We start from the raw sequence: 21,313 nt of genomic DNA, 5'->3' as shown, positions 1-21,313 counted from the left end.
ATATATATTGTTAGTTCCCCCTCACAATATTAGTTCCTGTATAATAAGGGTTTGTCCTAAATAAATACATTATTGCAAACAGATGTTCTTCTTTGGCTTTATCATGCAACAGGCTATTCTTTCACCGTCTTGGTTTAGTTGTCTATACGCATATTGTGCAACAAGTGTACACATAGTCAACTGCACATAATACCAGTGGTTCTATCTCCACCAAACCCCTTGTAATCTTCTTTCTTACAGCTTGTTAACATGTTATAGCTTTGTATTTATCTACCTTCCTATATGTTTAGACACTGTGTGTACATTATGCACCACTGACAGCTGCACGCAAAAAATGTGTGAACTTCATGAACCTCTGAAAATTGACATAAGCCAATTATACTCATGATAAGTACTGCACAAAAGTAAAGCAGCTGGATATTATTGTAACATTGCCAAAAGATCAGCACTTTATTGTTCCGGTCCTATCACATCACATGCAGTAAGTTAATTTATTTTGTGGGCGCTGAAGTTAACACACTGGGCCTCAGAAGGGTGGGGAGCTGAGGCTCACCCCTGGCACACACTATTGTTAATCAAGGAGTAACATCTGTTGTGTGCCACTAATCTCCCCCAGACTGTCAGACTGTCCTCCTCGGTTTTAGACTGTCTGCCTTTTGTGTTAAAGGGCACAGAGGATTTGTCTCCTCAACTGTGTAGGCTACAGTGTGGGGGTGACAAGTTTTTTCTTTTCTTTTTTTTTTTTACCAAAACACCTTCAGCCATCTAGAAAGCGAGTGATTTAGCAAACAAATGCAGACGTTGCATGTTGTGTCGGCACAGATGACTCCTTAAGAAAAAGATGATCGAAACAGCTTATTGTAAGAAGTAGGAGTCTTGCAATTCAACAGGTTTGGCAGTGTGTGTTGTGACTGTCAGAACCACAGGGGGCAGTATCCACCAATCATAGTGCAACAAGACTGAACCAAAGAGTAATAGCTTCTATTTGTTTGAGAAATATTTAAGCCTTATTTTAGGTGTTTTTAGTCTTTTTTTAAAACTTCGTTAGTGTAACTGTAGCTAGCATATGGTGGACAGTAAATGGAAAAGAAAGTGAGCTTCCAACTCCCAGTACTGGACCCCATGCAGAATGCTGTATGCCATCTGTGGTTCACACTGGCCTCAGGCAGATGGCTAAAGGACTCCTGTTACAGGAGCCATCCTCTCTCAACTTTAATGAACAGATAATCCTCTGACAAAAAATCCCCATTTTATGCTTTAAGTTTTCATTCAAAATGTTAAACAGATGCAGTTAACAGTTAACTCTGTTCATACGGTGCCAAAGAAAATCGTTCTGAAGCTTAATTATGAGTACACTTATTCTATGGAGTATTTGAGAGTGTCACTCTTAGAATCCATAAACTTTGATAAGTGAGCACAAATCCCAAATACATACTTAACTCTTTAAAAGTTTAGTTTGGCCCAAGACTGTAACACTTGAGTGAAGGAAAAACACTGACACCACCTGTCAAAATGCAGAAGTACATCCTTTCACAGGCTTTATTCATTTATTTATTTTTTTGCAGCTTGTTGTTGATTTTTTTCTCTCAGTGAGGGATACTGTAACTACAGTCAGAACACAAAAAGAGCATATGGCGTTCACTGCTTCTCATCTAGCCTGCTAATCCTCGCCTATAATGTTTATAGCCGAGTTAATTAAACTGGCACATCTCTGTGGGTTTGGAGATTCTTTCTAAGAGCAGTGTTTTTGCCAAGGCATGAACATTGCTAAACATCATCCATGCTCCACAGCATCTAAAAGAGGTGCAGCTGTTCTTCCAGTTCATGAGCGACTGTGTGAGGGAGATATTTAGAAAAAGGCTCAGTTTTACTCATTAGTCATAGTCATTATGATGTTCATATGATACAATAAAGTAAGCTCAGCTTTATCTTTTACAAGTTAAATACCGTAGGGGTGAAAATATACTGTAGGATGTTTGGTGTATTGAAGTGGCCTTAAGTCTACCTGTGTTAATAATAAAGTGTCAAGCGTCTTTGAGTTTCTAGAAAAGTGCTATACAAATCTAATGTATTATTATTATTATTATTATTAAAGTGGTCAATATTCCTTCGTTTTGTATATGGACACTGACAGTGGTGGAAGATGTAATATTAGTAATAATAATAAACTTTATTTATATAGCCACTTTCAAACACAGTTAAAAAGTGCTTTACAATAAAATAGCTTACATATAAAACACAAAGAGAATGAAGTGAACTAAAAGCAAGAAACAAACAAATAAAATGTAATAAAACATGAATAAAATCACATAAAAGCACTTTTAAAACAGTGGGTTTTAGAAGTGATCTGAAAGACGAAAGAGTTTGCAGCCCTGATCTCCTGATGCCGGTCATTCCACAGTCTAGGAGCTCTGACAGCAAACGCCCGATCACCATTATTTATGTATCTGGACCTTAAGTATGCCCAGTATACACATCTTTTTAAGTAAAGTTAAATCAGCAGTTAAACAGTGGAAACACTATTAGATAAAATAGATTTTTTTTGAATGAGCTCAATAACATACAACTAGGGCTGTCACATAAACACATGCATACTTTCCTCTCTGACCACCGGGGATATTTACTTAAGATGACCTAAGAGATTTGAAGAGCTCTTATTCTGAAATGTGGCCCGCCCACATTCTAAGAAACAAAGAGCACATTATTTTGAGGACAGTAATTGGTCTTCAGGGCCTGGTGTGTGAGTAACAGATTTATTGAGGAACAGTTGCTGAGAAGTCAGTCAGTTGCTTTGCTTTGACACAGTGAAAACAAAGATATTCTTTTACTACTACTACAGAAAGTGCTTTTTTGTGACATTTCAACATCTGTTTTTGTACCACTTTGTTAATAGTGCAATTTTTACATCTTTAACTTGTACATGTCATGTTCAAAGATACATATTAATACAAATATTGTACTTGTAACTTGAGATGTGCCACTAAATCCACAACTTAAATAAAGAGAAAACTAAAAATATATTACATCTTTTTTTACATTCAACATATTTGTTTCCCTTATAAGTGCTCTCACATTGATATCTAAAAACCAGCAAATAGAATAGCCTCCTTTTAAAAATATTTGGATTGACTAATACTGGCCAGTTTGCATAATTTTTAAGGATCCCTCTCCTTGAGAATCCCCCCTCTGATTCTCCATGTGCGCCTGCACCGACCTCCACAGCGCCCTGATGTTCCCCTCACCAAAACCTGTCGCCCCTCTTCGCTCTATCAGCTCGAGGAAGAAGGTCTCCTCCGCAAAGATGGGCTTGGTGAACACCTGGAGAAGGTATCTGGAAACAGATAATAACAAGGTTATTCTCAGGGTGTCTTTAACTTGTTGACCTGAAACACTAAAAATATATTTGAAATGTAATGCAGACTCTCCAGATTGCCTCACACCTTTTCTTTTCACGGGATGCGCTCTGTGATGAGGGATCCTGGCACAGGTCTGTGTCCAGTAAAATGCCATTCTGCGCCAGCAACTGGGGATCGTGTCCTGCCTCCTCTATCTCCTGCTGTTTTCCAACCTGCCAAAGCACACAAGACATGCAGAACAACTGATAACCACCATAGAAGATGACACGTTTGCAAATATGGCCAGTACCATTATATACCATTATCTAATGTTATAATCAAGACACAGAAACTGCTTTGTTAAAAGACCAAGTGAGAAACAAATCATACAGAAATGACACAGAAAAATAATATTTATTTATTTCAGTCATGCTTTGGGGGAAGTGAAGCCGAGAGCTGTTAAAGACTTACAACCCAAAATCTTGAAGCCTGATGTGGACTGATCTTTGCTGCCTAGTGATTCACTATCATTTGGACTGTGTATGTACATTGTACATGGTGGAGCTACAAATTCACAATCCAGTGCAGCTCTGCAATTTCACTATTTGAAAGACAACCATCATTGGTCTTGTGTATCCGTAATTGTCATTGTATTACACATGTATTACTACAATACATTTTCAAACTTGTTGATTTAAATGTGTGCCCTTTCTTGCATTTATCAAGTAAGTATTCGTCTATTTGTTATGGCAAATAAGTTGTTGTGCAGTTATGTAAGAATCAGTCAAACCTCTGTGTAGTAGGCATGAGGAGGGGAGAAAAACTGGACACCAGCATCAGCCATCACATGTGCAGTAGAAACAATGTTGTTTGTGTACAGCCCAATGTGCTGGATCCCCGGGGCCCCATGCTGCTCCAAGAAGGTGTCAACCTGATTCCTGCCTGAAATAGGTGCAAGCACACAATGAAGCAGGTGTTGTTATATTATCATTTATAGCAGAATTAAATACCCTGAAAGATGTTACTGTTACCTTGTCCGGGCAATGATTCCGCAATGACAAACTTGCAGTCCGGCTCTTTTTTGTCTACAGAGGGGAGAGTAATGCCTGCTTTACTGCATTTCCAGTACTCCATGGCGGTAAGACGTAGGCCAACGTCCTCATGGTTCACGACAAAACCTTCGTCCACATCTTCATTACTATTAAGAAGCACAGTCATATTATTTACTGACATCAAGTTGAACAACACTATAGCAGTACATGTCTGGAATGCTCACCTTTTAATGAAAAACCTCTGAAAACCAAAGAGCTTCTCATACCAACTCATGACCTGGTGGGTTGCTTTCCGGGGACAGACATAAGTTATGTGATCAAAATGTGTGATTGGACAAGACATGTCCTCTTCTGGCAAGCTGCAGTCATTTTCAATGACATAAAACCCAGGCAAGAAGCTCCCCTTGTATTGTGTCCTGTCAATAAGTGTGTGGCACACATTTCCCACAATAGATTTAACCACAGAGTAGGTGACGGGACCCCTCTCGTCCTGAACTGTCGTGGGGGGAACCACGAAATTGCAGCCCAGGTGACGAAGAGCCTTGAATGACCTATCCACATCCTCTACCTCGAAACACACGTTACTTACAGTATCCAACGGGTAATGTGGACTGATATCATAAAGACATTTCATAGAATCATCCTGGTTGTAAATCCCCACGTTGACCCGGTGTGGATCACGTGGATATACATCCGTAAGGCGTAGCTCTTCATTCAATCTCACACCACTCTGGGTTTGTCTCTCATTCACGATGAAAACAGCCGCTCCTTTTCTGAACGCCAGCTGCCTGGACCTGTCGGTTAGTCTGGTGGCAAACAAACGAAACTTGAATTTAGAGACAAGGTCGCTAGCGACTTTCTCCACGTTAGAAACGTGCAGCGAGATGTGGTGTAGCCGATTCAAGAGCGCTGCCATGTTTTGGATGTGACGTTTTGCCAGGCGTCATACTTACACATTTCTGGTAGGCGTGTCCGAAAAAAAAAATATTTCACTGCCATATGCATTTAAGATATGGCACAATTGTTTTTAACGTAAACATTGCTTGACGTGTCCCAGTTAATTTCCTGTTGCAGTGTATGTGAATGACATCAGCTGACGGAAGTAAACACGGACACTGTTGCCTAGCAATTATATACCAGTGAATTTTTTTTTTTTTGTGTGCGTATTAGGCTACAATATCCAATATTGCTCCGATATTTTTAAATTCTAGTGACGTAGAGGTCAATAAGAAGGGATTCATAGTCAATAACCAACGAACAAATATTTTGAATGCATTTCTGTTTAGCTAAACTTGAAACCCTGTGTCTATTGTTTTCCTTAGCCTATATAATCTCCAGCCTTTTTAGTGTGTACAAAAATAAATCGTACATATTTTTGACATCCTTTCTGCAAATAAAATGGTACATAAAACATAGTTTGGATTAATTTGTAGATTAGTCTAGGCCTATAGACTAGATAGTGTATTATTTATAAAAATCAAATGACATAATTTCATCCCACAACCACAGTGAGGAGAGAAGATATTTGTGTTTATAATGTTTATAATATAACAATATATAGTGTAAAACTGTTGTGCCTCCGGGAATAGACTAAACATGATGGGCTACAACTTTAGCAAATACCTTTTCTGCCACATAATGTCAAATCTCCCAGTTCTTGTGAATCTCTCATGAATGTTCGTACATAGAGCATCATATTTCCGATAGTTCATGAAGGCAACACGGTACTTTCCTCTTATCCAATCGCATTGAGCGCTGAGCCAGATGATTGGTGACGAAGGCAAGCAAGCGTTTATTTTGGCTCTGCTACTCATTTGTCTCGCTGTCGCCGCCATTAAACAACACGGAGGCAATGTAAACCATGGAGTGTCGCATATTTTTACCATGATTCAAGGACTACAGAGGCTTTGCCAAGGTGTGATATATTCTGAGATAGGTTAATGTATCCATAAAGGTAAACATGTGAGAGACCAAAGAGGTCGAAATAACTCGGTTTGGGAAAGGTTTGATAGAGCAGGAGGAGGGGGGGGGGGGGGGACTGTACACAAGAAGGTTTGTTGTGGTTTTCAGTTTCAGCACTTCAGAAACGGGCGCAGCCGCGAAACGGTAAGAAACTTGTGTATTATTCCTAAAATATTCCGGAGTATTACATGTTATATAATTGTACTTCCTGCGAAATGTTCCTTTAGTGTTAAAATTGACGATATCTATGTATGCTAGGTGGTTAGCTTGCCAGCTAGCTAGACTGAAACATACTAACTACATGGTAACGCAATAAAGCCACCCGTCATGTTAATCAAACCCAGTCTCCATACTGTCACTGATAATGAACAGCCGGCCGTGTTATTTTAATATTTCAATCACTCAACAATGTTGAATGTCATTAAAGATGCCCGACCAAATGTAAGTGTTTACAATCGGCTGGAATACATACTTTAGGGAACTCCATGAAATCTCCTCATTTGATTTCATGTATCTAAAACACAATGCCATAATATTTATTGTCCTTCAAGATTATGTTTGTTTATGTGTCACGTCTAACTAGATTTATTTATCACTACAGTTTGACCATACAAAGTGTTCCACTATGACAGAACAGAAGGTAAAGTGGGCCTGTGACTACTGCACCTATGAAAACTGGCCATCTGCAGCTAAGTGCACTATGTGCCGTGCACAGAGGTCCAGGGGTCCCATCATCACAGAGGAACCTTACAAGAACAGCCCTGACCTGGACCCCAGTCCAGGGTGGGACCCTCCCAGAACTGAGACTGGCAGCCACCTCCTCATCTGCCCTGACTCCAGTGCTCGGCCAAGAGTCAGGTCAGCCAGCATGGCTGAGATTGCCAATAAGTGGTCCTGCCAGATGTGCACCTACCTGAACTGGCCCCGAGCACTCCGCTGCACACAGTGCCTGTGTCAGCGCCAGAGGACCAGCAGCCCCACAGAGTCCCCTCAGACTTCAGGCTCCAATGCAGGCTGTCGTCCTGCTCTTCACTCCCCTGTGGATACCTGTGAGGAGTACAATGACAGAAACAGACTCAACACCCATCAGCAGCACTGGACATGCACAGCTTGCACTTACCAGAACTGGCCCACAACTGCAAAGTGTGTGGTTTGTGACAGCCCCAAACCCAACCACCAGGAAGCCATAGAGCTGGGCGAGTCTGCAGAGCCAACACCCATGATCAATGACCAGGGCAGGGCTCGGTGGAGGGGCAGTTGCAGTGGAGGTCAGGGCCAAAGGAGGTCCCCTCCTATGCCTAAGAGAGAGAACGATGTCCAAATGGATTTCCAGAGGATAGAGCTCGCAGCTGGAGCCATGAGCAGCAAAGAGGAGCAAGAAGTCGACTTCAAAAAGCTAAAGCAGATTAGAAACCGAATGAGGAAAACAGACTGGCTGTTCCTCAATGCGTGTGCTGGTGAGTTTTTGTAAACAATTATTGCATTTTAAAGCAATTTTCATAATCAATTTAAACCAGTTCTAAGGGAAATACCAAACATCTTATTCTAGGATCTCTTAGGTGAAGATTTGCTTCTTGCTTGTGGTATATATTATTGCATTACAATTTTGTTATATATATATTTTTTTTAATTTTCTTGCTGGGTGGTTTAGACTGTTTGTCAGAACAAGCAATTGAAGGCATCACCTTGGGCTCTGGGAACTTGTGATGTCATTTTTGACAAATCTTGCCATTTCCTAGATTAAATCGTCCATCAATAAATTATTGAAAAATATTAATGGATTACTCAACAATGAAAATAATTAGTAGCTTTCATGCAGCTTTATTTCTTACATTCTTTGCTTGTAGTGTGTCCGCAGCATTCCATAGTAATGATTACAAATAGTCAAAATATTTGTTGCTTCCTGATTATGTATGAGAATACTTTTGCCCTCAGTTCTCTCTGTGGCTCAACTGAATAGTCTTACTGGGACAAAAATAATAATAATATAATCCATAATTCTGTCACATATCTTTCCTTCTATTAACACTTGTATTGTTCCACCAACTTTTTGTTTTCTTCCATGATGTCATGCGCAGTGATTACCAAGCGAGGTGCTCCAGTCAGAGTCAACAGTTTCCCCGTAGTTCCATTTTATTACAGCGCAGCTGGCATCTCACCCTGCTGGCCAAGGTTGCACAGCAGTGTGATCCACTTGGTGTTTTATTAATGAATGACAGCATGTCATTGTTTAGTCTCCAAATATTAGAGTGCAACAGAAAGTTTGCAAAATATGTGCTTGGCAAGCTCTGTGAGAAGAAGGGTTTAATTTCACAAGGTACTGCTTTCATGTGAATAATATCCGCTGTAATGGGAGGATACTTCCCATCAACAAAGCGTAAATGATGCTGAATGGCAGCATTGTAAAGATGTGTAGCTAAATGGCTAGTAGTAATTTGATCCAACTCATCACTGAACCCCGAGCTGCCCTTGCTCTGCCACTGAGAGTGTCTTTGAGAAACTGAGAGGGTGTGAGAGTGCTTCCCAGCCGGTGGGGATGAATGGGCCGTCTGGGCAGCGCGGTGAGAGTGTAGCCCGTGGACCAGAGACTCTCCTGGCTCGCAGTCAACCAACCCTGTAAACAGTGGTGCTTATGTGCTGAGCAGGGGCCGTAGGAAGCAAAAATAGCCTTGACAAGACATGAACACCAGTCAACAACAACAAAAAAGGCAGCACATGATCAGAGTCCTCCTGACCTTTGCACTGATTGCCCTTTCCAGCTCATTGTTATGGAATAGAAAGAATTGCTTTTACGTCACAGTCAGACAGTTTTGTTTTTTTTACCATTGTCTTACATCTATCTCCATATAGACATTTCATACCACTGAATAATTCTGAATACTGTTGTACCTTTGTATTCCATGGCAGCTGACAGTTTGGTTCTTCAAAGTGTTTGTCAATGGAGGAAGTGCCTGAGTCGAGCAGCACATTACAGACAGGCCAAGCACTTCCTCAGTTCGCATAACTTGATTTCTATTCGCTCTACTGTTTCTAGGCTAATGTTTTTTTCAGAGCTCTGTATTTGGGCCAATAAACGGATGATCCCATTGATTCTACTTTCCCACAAAAGGAAGCCGACTCTGCTTGTGTGATATTGTTCTTTTTGTTTTTAGACTTTAACTGGCGCAATTGCAGATAATATTAGTTTGTATAAACACATTATTCTTATAGATTGTTTATGTGATACCTAAAATGATGATAGAAATTGTGGTCACAAATATCATGAACTCTGTTTAGTTTGATTAGTTCAAATAACACAACATTGACATCTGTCCAGATGGTCCCGCCTGATGTTCAGCATGCCCCCATTGCTGGCTGTTTGGCTCATTTTGAGATATTGCATAGACTGATCCCGGCATAATGGGTTGATAATAAGGTTTTTAGAATGTGTCCCAGTTCATTTAATTTAATCCCGTAAAGTAGACATTATGTACTAATCTTCATACCATACTATTGTGGCAGTTAGTTAATGACAAAGGAATGTAAAAAAAGAATGCAGAGGACATTCCTCAGACGGCTGTACATGCTGATTTCTTTACTTGCATGAAATGAGAACCAAGAGCTGTCAACCACACAGCATTTTTGGAACATTACTTCACATTTCACACACATTTAATGCTTTATTTGTGTCGTAATCCACTGCCATACCTTTTTTATTTTAGTCATCATTAAATAGGACAGTATAGTCGAGTCGGAACACAAAGTAAAGAGAGAGAGCTGTGACATACAACAGAAGTCCTTTGCTGGAATTGAATTGGAAGTTGTGGTTGTGTGCCGCCCTTAACCATCAGGACATAACCCCCGATTCTATTGTACGTTGCAATGCATACTCTATTAGGCTATTTTATTGGCAATGTGAGTCGACACACATCAACAGCACATTTGAGTTACTTAATGTTGACTTTTCAAAGTGCGCATTGGGACACAAGTGCTTTCATCATCACAACTTTCACCTAATCGAAGCACGTCATCCGTGTATTTTTCAATTATCATTCAAATACTTCTATTCCTACACATGCAACATAAGTCACCATATTTATTTAAAAAAGAAGAAGAAGTTTTTACTTTATTCGCCAAAATGGCTGTAGCTAAACTGCAGCCCAAATCATTCAGCATCCATTTATGGATCTGTTTTTGCAGTAGAGAGACTAGACGTTCTTGGCACGTTCAGGTCCGGGTTCTCTCAAGGTAACGGTCCTCTTCCAGCCTGGACGACCTCACATGAGGCAGTTTGTTAAAATTAGCCAGCGCTTCAGTGTGCTACCTCGCTGCTGCTGCTCATTTCACTCATAACAGATGTTGAGACTGCTATGTCAAAAAGGAGGGGGAGGACGCTAATCTGCACAAACTGTCCTCTGTGTGACACAGCTCTCCGATAGCTCTGCATTATAAGCTACGCTGCTGTTCTGCCATGTAGTAGCCTGACAGTGTGATAACTGCTCTCACACTGGGTTAGCGAGTGGCTACATCTAGAGGTCATCCGAACTGCGGATCGACGGCACAATGAAATATTTTAGAATTTAACTCTTTTTGAAGTTTTGAATTTGTGATGTAAATCCCCCTCCAGATTGTTAAGGTTAATTGCTTGTGACTAAGAACAGTATGATGTGTCAGCACAGTTTGATGCATATTGCTGTAGCTCTTTCATTGAACATGGCTAGCTGTCTGTTACATCTTGGTTCTATTACAAGCGAGGACATTTGGGTTGGAACTTCTCCAAAAGCCAGTCTAATCCATTAACAAGAATAAGGCCAGTTTCAAAGGATTCCCATGTCTTTCTACAATATCTTTTTTTCTTAACAGATGTGTTTGAACACTAGTAATTGCATGATAGTCACATACACTCAGCTGCTAATGTATTAGGTACAGTCCTGCAATAAATACCACCTGTATGAAGGTTATGTTTTACAGAGGTGTTGTTTCTACCTTTTATGGTCCATTTTCAGGTTGTATTTTGTAGCGCTGTTGTTTCTAATCTTAAGTCATTGATATAAATGATGTGCCTAATAAACTGGCAACTGAGTGTTCATGGCTTGTGATGAATTGTTTTTCTGCACAGCACTGTTCCTCCTTCCTTTAAACATAGATTGTAAAACAACGTAGATGTGTGTCACCTTCATCTAACGTCAATAGCCTGCGTACACAAACTCCTGGAAAAAGCGACTGCACCAGTATTTTGAGGCACTGTTCCATTTTTACATCCTATTTTCTGACCTTCCTTCCTCCTTCTTCCTCCCCCTGCCGCAGGCGTGGTGGAGGGAGACCTGGCAGCAATAGAAGCCTACAAGTCGTCCGGCGGTGACATCGCCCGGCAGCTCACTGCCGACGAGGTGCAGCTCCTCAACCGGTCGTCGGCGTTCGACGTAGGCTTCACCCTGGTCCATCTAGCCATCCGCTTCCAGAGGCAGGACATGCTAGCCATCCTGCTCACAGAGGTAAGCATGCTTTTAGATTTGTTTTTCTTCGCCCACACCACTGGAAATAAAGCTATACCATCTTATTTGAGCAGCTTGTTCCTTTATTAAACCCTCTCTACACACACATATAATACACCAACGCAGCAGAATCAGTCGTGGAATCAGATTTAAAAAAGTAGATTATAGAGTCTTTAAAAAAAACAATGGGTTAAGTACCAGTAATCTCCTGACTGTCTTTACAGGAGTGTATTATACAAAGTCTTACAATAAAATTGGTCATGTTACTCAAGAAAAAGTGTTCTTTGTAGTTCTGATGCATTTCTGTACTCCTCCTCTCCGACCTCGTCAGTCTATAATTGTTCTGCGCCAGAGTAGACGATACATAGCTGAAGCCTGTAATGCCTTTAATTACAGCAGAAGTGCACTTTAAGGATTAGGTGGAGGATTAGCCTGGCTGCAGTCCTGCCACCGGCTCCTAATGGACGTGATGCCACAGAGCTGATGTGGTTTGCAAGGAGGGCAAGCAACAATTAGGAAAGCCACAGAGAGCTGCACTGTGAAACAAGTCACTGAGGTTAGAAGAGAAAGATGGCCTCTTCACTGAGTATGGCATAACTTGATCTCAATATAACTAATGCATACAACAATTTACAATATTATATTATATTGTATTTGAGAAAATCCCGTCAACAATTGTCCATACTGCCCATCCTTAATAAATAAGTCCATGCACGGATATCGTTTATGTCCTTTTTGTTTTTAAAAACATGCAAAACATCACTCATTTTCAAAGTGAAACCTTGTTTATACAGGTAGATGATCGTGCCTATACCTGTGTATTTACCTCCAACTGCCAGTGAATCTGTGTGTATGTCTTTTTAGGTGAACCAGCAGGCAGCTAAGTGCATCCCTTCCATGGTGTGTCCCGAGCTGACTGAGCAGATCCGCAGGGAGATTGCAGCCTCACTACATCAACGCAAAGGAGACTTTGCCTGTTACTTCCTCACTGACCCGGTCACCTTCACCCTGCCCGCAGGTACCCACGATATCTTGATGATCACATCACTTCGCTTTTGTACTTCCTTAATTATGTGCAATCTTATACCTTCTCTTATACATTATAAATGTGGCTTTATTGTATTCCACTGATTGTTTTTGTAGCCTCAATAAGCACCTCAATTTAACAACACCTGAAAAAAACATTAGTCCTTTTTGAGGCGCTTAAATGAAGAGTGACATTAAATACTGCAGGCTACTTTTTTTGTCTGCAAGGATATAATAGAAAAATAAGTAATTATGTGATTTGTATTCATGTTCATATTCCATGCACATCTATAGAGGTTTCCTTGAGTCTAAACCATATCAATGCAGCATTTCAGTGTGCGATCTTCACTGTTTTTCCTCCTCACTGGAGAATTAAGAAGAATGACTGCTAACCTTGTTGTGCAGCATTGCTCTGAGAAACAGCAGCTCAGTGTCCTGTCCCTGTGGCGCAATGTCTTCACTCAAATGACATGCACTTTGCTTTTCAGAGCTACCAGTTGTATTCAGATTCAGAGCTGCCAGTGCCGCTGGGATGAGAGATTATGCAGGCTTCACTGATAGATTAGAATTTTCTTTTTTTTTCAGGTTAATGCAAAGTATTTCTTTGCAGACTGAATTTGGCCTGAGGCCAGCTGCAAGGCGCTCTCCCTTCGGTTTCTGTCTCTCCCCCTTTCAAACAAAGCCAGTGCCATTCACTATTGAGCCAGAGAATAGCCACTAGTGTTCTGGCTTTGTGTGTGCACAATTCAATACACACAGAAACACAACATGCTGTACAGAGCTTGTGTTTACAGTGTGCCATTGACAAAATGTCAGCCAATGAATGGAATTGCAAAGAACATCCCCTCTGTGTGTCATTACTGTAGCGCTTGGGTAGCCCTCAGTGCAGTGCACCGTTAGCGTTATAATGAGCATTATAACATGATATCTTCCCCATATGTCTGCAGATATAGAAGACTTGCCGCCTGCAGTCCAGGAGAAGCTGTTTGATGAGGTATTGGATCGAGATGTGCAGAAAGGTACCACAGATTTATTCATTTTCACATCTCGTATCTGCACGTATCCCCCATTCGCTTACGTTTAAAAACGTGTTTAGCTGTAATGGGGTTTTGGTCACCTATGGTTCATGATCTGGCCGTGCCGTGTTAGGGACAGCCCACTGACCACCTCCTGCTTCATCTTATATACTCTCTCTAATTAGGTTAATTGAGCTCACTGGTTTCCCTCCCTCACACTTAAGCAATTCCGCTCTGTGTGTGTGTGTGTGTGTGTGTGTGTGTGTGTGTGTGTGTGTGTGTGTGTGTGTGGGGGGGGGGGGCACTGAAAGTGTCTTGTGACCCATTTAAGCCTCCATAAAGTGGGTTATTGATGAGGAGTGATTCTGGGTTTTTTGGTAGTTGCACAGAACACAGCTGAGGAATCAGTAAAGGTGTGTTTAATAATATTTCAGGAGAAAATGAAAAATGCTGAAAAGCCAGTTATGTGACGCACAAATTGTTTCCATAACGACCAGCTGCAGCTGTTGCATATCTGAAACACTCGACGCAGCATCTATGCTCCCATGCTGAGTTTTTGTTCTCAGATTAAGAACTATAAGCTGTTCTTTTTTTTTTTCCCCTTTCTTAATTCTGGTTGTTCTCATAAACTCAGTCTTGCTTGTTCATTGGTCAGCTGAGGGGAAAAACACAGCCCTCTGTCATGTTTTTCTTTAATCTAAAAGTTTTGAATTAAAAATCCTCCTCCCTGCAAAGTTCAACTAAAACAGGCAAGCGTGACGGAACCTGTCCTTTTAATTAAGTGCCCTCGCCCCACACTCATGCATTTTGCCTGTCTGTCTGTGTGTAGAGTTGGAAGAGGAATCTCCCGTCATCAACTGGTCTCTGGAGTTGGGCACACGCCTGGACAGCCGTTTGTACGCCTTGTGGAACCGCACAGCCGGAGACTGTCTGTTGGACTCCGTTCTACAGGCCACCTGGGGCATCTATGACAAGGACTCTGTTCTCCGCAAGACCCTCCATGACAGCCTGCATGACTGCTCCCATTGGTAAGACACTCGACCCTAGACAGTCTCTCTGGTCATATAATCCAAGAAACATTTCATGGTTTAAAATAATGTAATGTATTATGCAAAATGTTGGAATCATTTGATTTGTCACCAAATCATTTGAGTCTCAGATTTGAGCTAAGTCTAGGTTGCTGCCGTTTTGCCTTTCTTGTCTTCCAGTGTCGTAACTGATAAAGTTATATTTCACTTCATAGGTTCAAGACAAATGTGGATGCATGTCCTAAATAATAGCTTAAAACGGTTGTCCTGGTTGTCTGCAGCTAGTGGGCTGTCGATGCAATCATGCCCTGCTGGCAGTTTAGTGGTTGATAATTAGACTCGGAGGCTCAGTGTAGAAGCATTTCCTCAGGATATTTACACACTCCCCTCACACACTCTAATACAGCAGGTTTGATTACTTAGTAAACATGAAAGAGAAGGGTTCTTATATGTACTGCAGTAGGCGTGTAGATGCTTTTGTTCCTTATGTATAACTAAGTTTATTTTGACTTTAGTATTGTTTTAACTTGAGTCGTCTGAATCAAGTGTTTCACAGGACTTTGATGTGGTTATTCTTTGCAGTTGACCCGGAAGAACGTTTTAACAAATGTTTCTTCTCCTTCTCCTTTCTGTCAGAAAACTTGGGGTTGAGATGAACTGTAGACGGATAAATACTAATATGTAACTTTCCTTTTAGGTTTTACACACGCTGGAAGGAGTGGGAGTCGTGGTACTCGCAGAGTTTCGGTTTGCATTTCTCCCTGAGAGAGGAGCAGTGGCAGGAGGACTGGGCGTTCATCCTGTCTCTGGCCAGCCAGGTAATTATGAGGTTCCTTCTGGATTACTCACTTCCTCTAATTCACTATCAATCGAAAGACCCACTATTGTGTGGTCGGTCTGTAGAGTAGTGTGTGTGTGAGCTTCTTATGAATATGTTGTGTGAGGGGATGGAAGCAATCTCACAGGCAAAATGGCTTTGTGACCAAAAAGATCATTATTTGTTTGTTGTTGGAAATTCAAATGTCATTTCAACATAGAGACGACACCACATTAATTATTTAGTGACTGTGACTAGTTGTTAGAAGATCATTAAACTGCCTGACGCACATTTAGAAGTGCAGGAAGTTGACCTCCTAATTTCTTTTCCTATTGCACACAAAGGAAATACCATCTCCTTTTTTGGTTTTGGGGACGAACACGCCATGTTGTTTGTTTTTTTCTATACTATGACATTTTCAATGACTCTTTTATGGCATACTGTACTATGGATTTTTATGACTTTCTTTAACAACATTTTTTAGAATACTATGATGTTTTTTTATGACATACTTAATACTATGATGTTTTTTTATGACATACTTAATACTATGATGTTTTTTTATGACATACTTAATACTATGATGTTTTTTTATGACATACTTAATACTATGTTTTTTTATGACATACTTAATACTATGATGTTTTTTTATGACATACTTAATACTATGATGTTTTTTTATGACATACTTAATACTATGGCGTTTTTTTGACGCACTATACATATACTATAAGATTACTTTTTTTCATGACATAATTCACTATGACTTTATGACATACTATACTATGTCATTTTTTAATGACACATTACTATGAATTTTGTTTTATAAAATACTACACCGTGGCATTTTTTATGACACGCTATACTATGATATTTGCTTATGACGTACTATACGATGACATCTTTTATGGCATTCTATGACTTTTTTATGGCGTTTTCATGGCATACCATAATGACTACTTTATGACTTTTTTACGACATCTCTATGGCATAATATACTTTTGACTTTTTTTTTTTATTCCTTTTTTTTTTTTACTGATGGGAGGAAAATAGTTTAAAGGATGTTTCTTAAACTGAGCAGTTATTTCTACATTTAGTATTTTTCACCAAAACACATTGTGTGAATTATTTTAAGCCGAACACGCATATCGAATACATTCCTTTCCTTCAAAGAGCTTGAGATACAAACAAAACAACAACCCGCTCATCAAACATCGCTCCATACTACCACTCAACAACCTCTACAGGGGAACTCTTTAAGTTGCGGCCATCTTTTGTTTTTTCTAACGATTATTGGTTTACATGCGTGTCATGTCCTTTCACTGCAATTTGCAAAAGCCCCCATCTTACGCTGGCATTAAAATGTCATTTAATGACCTGCAATTGCGGGGAGCGTAGCGGCATGTCCTCACAGCAAGTTCAACTTCCACGTCCAACACCAAGTTCAATATCTTTTTCGAAAAAACTTGAACGTGAGATGGAGAGACATTTTTGACTGTATAATATACATGTAATAAAACTATTAATCCACATTGTGAGATAGAATAGAGAGATACAGATCCTCCACGTTAAAACACGCACTCTCGTACTGTAAATGCAGGAAATGGTGAAAGCAATTTAATACGAGGTGTGTATCGGCGCTGTCTTATCCTAATGCTGGACTGTTTCTCATTAACGTTCATGTCAGTAAAGTGAATTGAACTGAATGGAAGACACCGTTTGGAGGTGGATGATGTGAGAGGGAGGACATAAGCAATTATTATAGATCCCCTGAGATAGAGTTGTAGATTGACAGACAGCTCATCTGCTTTGGATGGCACGCCTGCTGAGGCAGCACTCCTTCCCAACATGTGACCTAAGGATTATAGGAATTTAGCGCAGAGAGCCACTCCACCGGTAGTATAAACAAAACACAGCAAAAGCTGCCATGTGATAATCTCGTCTGAGGCTTTAACGGTGATGGAGAGATGAGATCCAAAGGATAAGATCAGCCTTTGTGTATCCCATCCCATAATGGTGGACTATATTTAAAAGCAGTTACGCAGTCTGCTTTCTGCTTATTCAGATGGTACAACTGAGAGATAAGAAGGAGAGGGGGGGGGGGCGGCGCAGATGTACTCGGAGCTGCTGCGTTGCATGTTCACAGTGTGCAGGACACTCTGTTTTGAAATATGATCACAGAGTACTCGGCAGTCTCAGCACTCTTCAGTATTTTCAGTTGAATGTGTATTCGAGGGATGTCTGTATGATAACAACCGCTGCATGATGTGTATGATGTTTTCTTACGTTCCTCTTTGTCCTTTTCCCCTCAGCCCGGGGCCAGCCTGGAGCAAACCCACATTTTTGTTCTCGCGCACATTCTTCGCAGACCGATCATAGTCTACGGAGTGAAATACTACAAAAGTTTCCGTGGAGAAACGTTAGGATACACTCGTTTTCAAGGTGAGGCGGCATTTGGATACATTTTTCTTTATTTCTTTATATAACGAAATCAGTTTCTTTCTCTTTGGCGCCACATATGGCGATAAGCGGTAACTGCAGGTGTGTTTTTTGATCTCGCTTCACAGAGATGCAAAAGGTGTCGCCTACAGACACCCAGTTCACATCACTGCAAATGCAAGGGCGGACGTTTATTTAAATAAAAGTCTTTGAGATTATAACTTTAAAGCCTGGGTTCACTCAAATTAGACATTTAAAAATATATATTTTTTACCTGTTTACCACTGGAACTACTTTTTCTGCTGAAGAAATAATAACAGTCCCCATAAAAGTAATTTGTCAGTGCTACCAGCTCCACACATGAAGTTCCAGTGACTTTACGTTTTTATAATTTGGGATAAAATGAGCCTTTTAAGTATATCGGGCTCACTCAGTGTTCTAACTCTGTACACCTACTACAGGGCAGGAGGTATAAAAAGGTCCATATAGTCTCGCTAATAACCTTTCATAACTTGGCAGATACAAGCTGGAGTTGTGTATCAAAAAGGAATCACAGCTGGGATATGAAGTCTCTATGCAACACAGAATATCTTCACCTCGGTCCGTCTGATGTACTGCCTGTAATTACATATCCAGTCAAACATAAAGCAGTCTGGCAGGTCACACTAACCAGAGAATAACCAGGGTAGGTGTAGAACTGGAGTTTTGCTTGAGTCCACGTTGCACTCTAAAGTGTCTGCAGTGTTTGTTTGGAGCAGGAAGTGAACCTGGCAGCAGCCCGAGGGGTGAGGGAGGGCGTACTCCTTCAGAAGCAGGGCACCAGGCCGCAGCACAGAGCTGCTCACAATGGGCCGGTTGTTTCCAGTCAGCTGAATCGCAGCCACTTCTGATGTCGGGTCAAATTTGAGTTGGCCCCAACTGACATTCAGACACTGTAATATGAGTGTAGAGCTGCAGGGCCTGGTGGCTCCCCCCCCTCCCCCTGGTGGCTCCCCCCCCTCCCCCTGGTGGCTTGGTGGTTGTGGCGTGCAGAAGCTACCTGCTGATATGACGTGTGTGTGTGTGTGTGTGTGTGTGTGTGTTTAGGTGTGTACCTGCCTCTGTTATGGGAGCAGAGTTTCTGCTGGAAGAGCCCCATCGCCCTGGGTTACACGCGGGGCCACTTCTCGGCCCTGGTGGCCATGGAGAACGACGGCTACGACAATCGCGGTGCGGGCGCCAACCTCAATACTGACGATGATGTCACGGTCACTTTCTTGCCACTGGTGGACAGCGAGAGGAAGCTGCTGCACATTCACTTCCTGTCTGCACAAGAGGTAGGGGACTGATACTAAAAAATAAGAGCTCTAGATTTAGGCTATTGTTTTGTATTTTACTGTACTATGACTTTTTGTTATGGCAGATTATACAATAACTGTTTTATGATATTTTTGTTGCATACTATCATACGATGACTTCTTTCATTTTTTTATTTTGCTGATGAAAAATAAATTTTTATTGTTTTGTTTTTCAAAACAAAAGTTGCTGATGTTTAACATTGAAATAAAAAAGTGTGAATATTTTCTCATCGGTGTTAGTCACATTAACTGTGAATAACAGTAGTCAGTGTCTTCATACGGGACAAAACATCAAATCTGCATAAACATCATTTTAAAACCATGAGCAGAAGAATGAAAACTGAGCATTATGTACCGCTTATGGTTTCAGGTTACCACAAATTGCTTCCAGCATGCAGTGAAGTGGATGTTTAGGTTTGTGATACATGACTGTGGTCACCCGTCTTAAATATGTCATAACAAGCAAACTGCATGTTTGTCTGCGACTCAGATGGGGAACGAGGAGCAGCAGGAGAAGCTGCTGAGGGAATGGCTGGACTGCTGCGTGACAGAAGGAGGCATGCTGGCAGCCATGCAGAAGAGCTCTCGCCGCCGTAACCACCCCCTGGTCACCCAGATGGTGGAGAAGTGGTTGGACAGATACCGCCAGATCCGCCCCTGTGCCTCTCTGTCCGACGGCGAGGAAGAGGAGGACGAAGACGAGTGAGTGAGGAAGAAGAAAGAGCTCTTAAATGTGAGACTGGACACTGTAGGCTCTGGGAGAGTACCTACCTTACTATCTGTTTCTTTTTTCTTTTTCTTTCTCCGACATGTAAAATCTTTAACTTGTAATAATGCATGTGATGTGTGAGCTCTGTGATAGAGAGAAAACAAAGATACCAGCACCGACAAACAGAATCCTGATTACTGCTCCTATGAAAGCACATCAAGTCCACTTAGTTTGCCTTCCTGTACTCAGATTTCTCCTTATTTGTTATCAAAGTAATTATCCAGACCTGACAGAAATATTAAGACATATAGGAAATTATACCGTATTTAAGGAAATCCTTAAACTGCACTAGATGAGAAATCTAATTTACAGAATTGCCTGTTGCTTAAAACTGAGAGGATGCTGATCTTTGTGTGTATGTTAAGGTTTAAAGAGCACTTGTTTTTTTTTTTCTTCTGATCCCTCTGCAAAACCCCTTCTGATGTTTGGATTTATTTATTTGTTTAGGAGATTTAGCGTGCGGAGGCGATACCTTTTTTTTTTTTTTTTGTTCCCGCTCCGTTTTATCTGTGTTCTGTTTGATCCGTTCAGTCTTGAAGTATTTTATTTTACAGATGATACCTACATTCTGTGAGGGGGAGGGGGGGGGGGGGGGAGGAAGGACGTACAAGTTACTGACATTTTTACGTGTGATTTAGTAGCTCATTGTCATGTTAGAGTGGGTGGAGGTGATGCTGGTGGGGAAAAGAAAAAACCAAACACTCTGCCTCTTTCTATAGAGGGCATTAATATTAAATTTGACTCACTTGCATCCTCTTTGTTGCCATTGTTTGTTTCTTCTTACTGTTGAAATACTGGGTGATGGTGAGTGGGAATGTTTTTAAAATGTGATCTGTCTGCCACACACGCATAAAGCAGACGATCAATAATGCTCACAGGTCTAAATATAGATCCAGATCACTGCAGGACGGACTCATCTGAAGTGTGAAGGTGTGAAATGATCTGCCATCACCCTCTTGGGATTAACAAGTGAGTTAAAATCGCTCTCTTATTAGAATCAGTAGAAAAGTGATTTGCAATAAACAGCAAAAACATGATTCATTTATAATTTCCAAGTT

At 40.9% G+C, this 21,313-nt stretch overlaps 2 protein-coding genes across 4 annotated transcripts; one reads left to right on the top strand and one right to left on the bottom strand.

Annotated features, from left to right (window-relative positions):
* Positions 1-2,490: 2,490 nt before the first annotated feature.
* On the bottom strand, positions 2,491-5,303 carry hpdl (4-hydroxyphenylpyruvate dioxygenase-like). Its single transcript, XM_029455535.1, has 5 exons — positions 4,612-5,303; positions 4,367-4,533; positions 4,126-4,277; positions 3,441-3,568; positions 2,491-3,331 (listed from the first exon to the last, which is right to left on the bottom strand). Exons 1-5 carry the CDS (start codon positions 5,301-5,303, stop codon positions 3,130-3,132), a joined length of 1,341 nt encoding a protein of 446 aa, XP_029311395.1. The 3' UTR covers positions 2,491-3,129.
* Positions 5,304-6,202: 899 nt separating this feature from the next.
* On the top strand, positions 6,203-21,011 carry zranb1a (zinc finger, RAN-binding domain containing 1a). Of its 3 annotated transcripts, none has more exons than XM_029456480.1 (10): positions 6,203-6,493; positions 6,951-7,806; positions 11,636-11,823; positions 12,688-12,841; positions 13,797-13,868; positions 14,695-14,893; positions 15,591-15,711; positions 18,023-18,152; positions 19,236-19,465; positions 19,977-21,011. In XM_029456480.1, the coding sequence occupies exons 2-10, from the start codon at positions 6,975-6,977 to the stop codon at positions 20,190-20,192; spliced, it is 2,142 nt and encodes a 713-aa protein (XP_029312340.1). In that variant the 5' UTR covers positions 6,203-6,493; positions 6,951-6,974; the 3' UTR covers positions 20,193-21,011. The 3 variants fall into 3 exon arrangements, with proteins under 3 accessions (XP_029312340.1, XP_029312342.1, XP_029312341.1); XM_029456482.1 differs by lacking the exon at positions 19,977-21,011 and adding an exon at positions 18,669-18,834 and having other exon boundaries at positions 19,236-19,369; XM_029456481.1 differs by having other exon boundaries at positions 6,216-6,302.
* Positions 21,012-21,313: the final 302 nt, after the last annotated feature.

This window comes from Cottoperca gobio, chromosome 19 (assembly GCF_900634415.1).
Source record: "Cottoperca gobio chromosome 19, fCotGob3.1, whole genome shotgun sequence".
NCBI classification, from domain to species: Eukaryota; Metazoa; Chordata; class Actinopteri; order Perciformes; family Bovichtidae; genus Cottoperca; species Cottoperca gobio.
The sequence above is the reverse complement of the archived record's forward strand: the minus strand, read 5'-3'. Positions and strand labels throughout refer to the sequence as shown.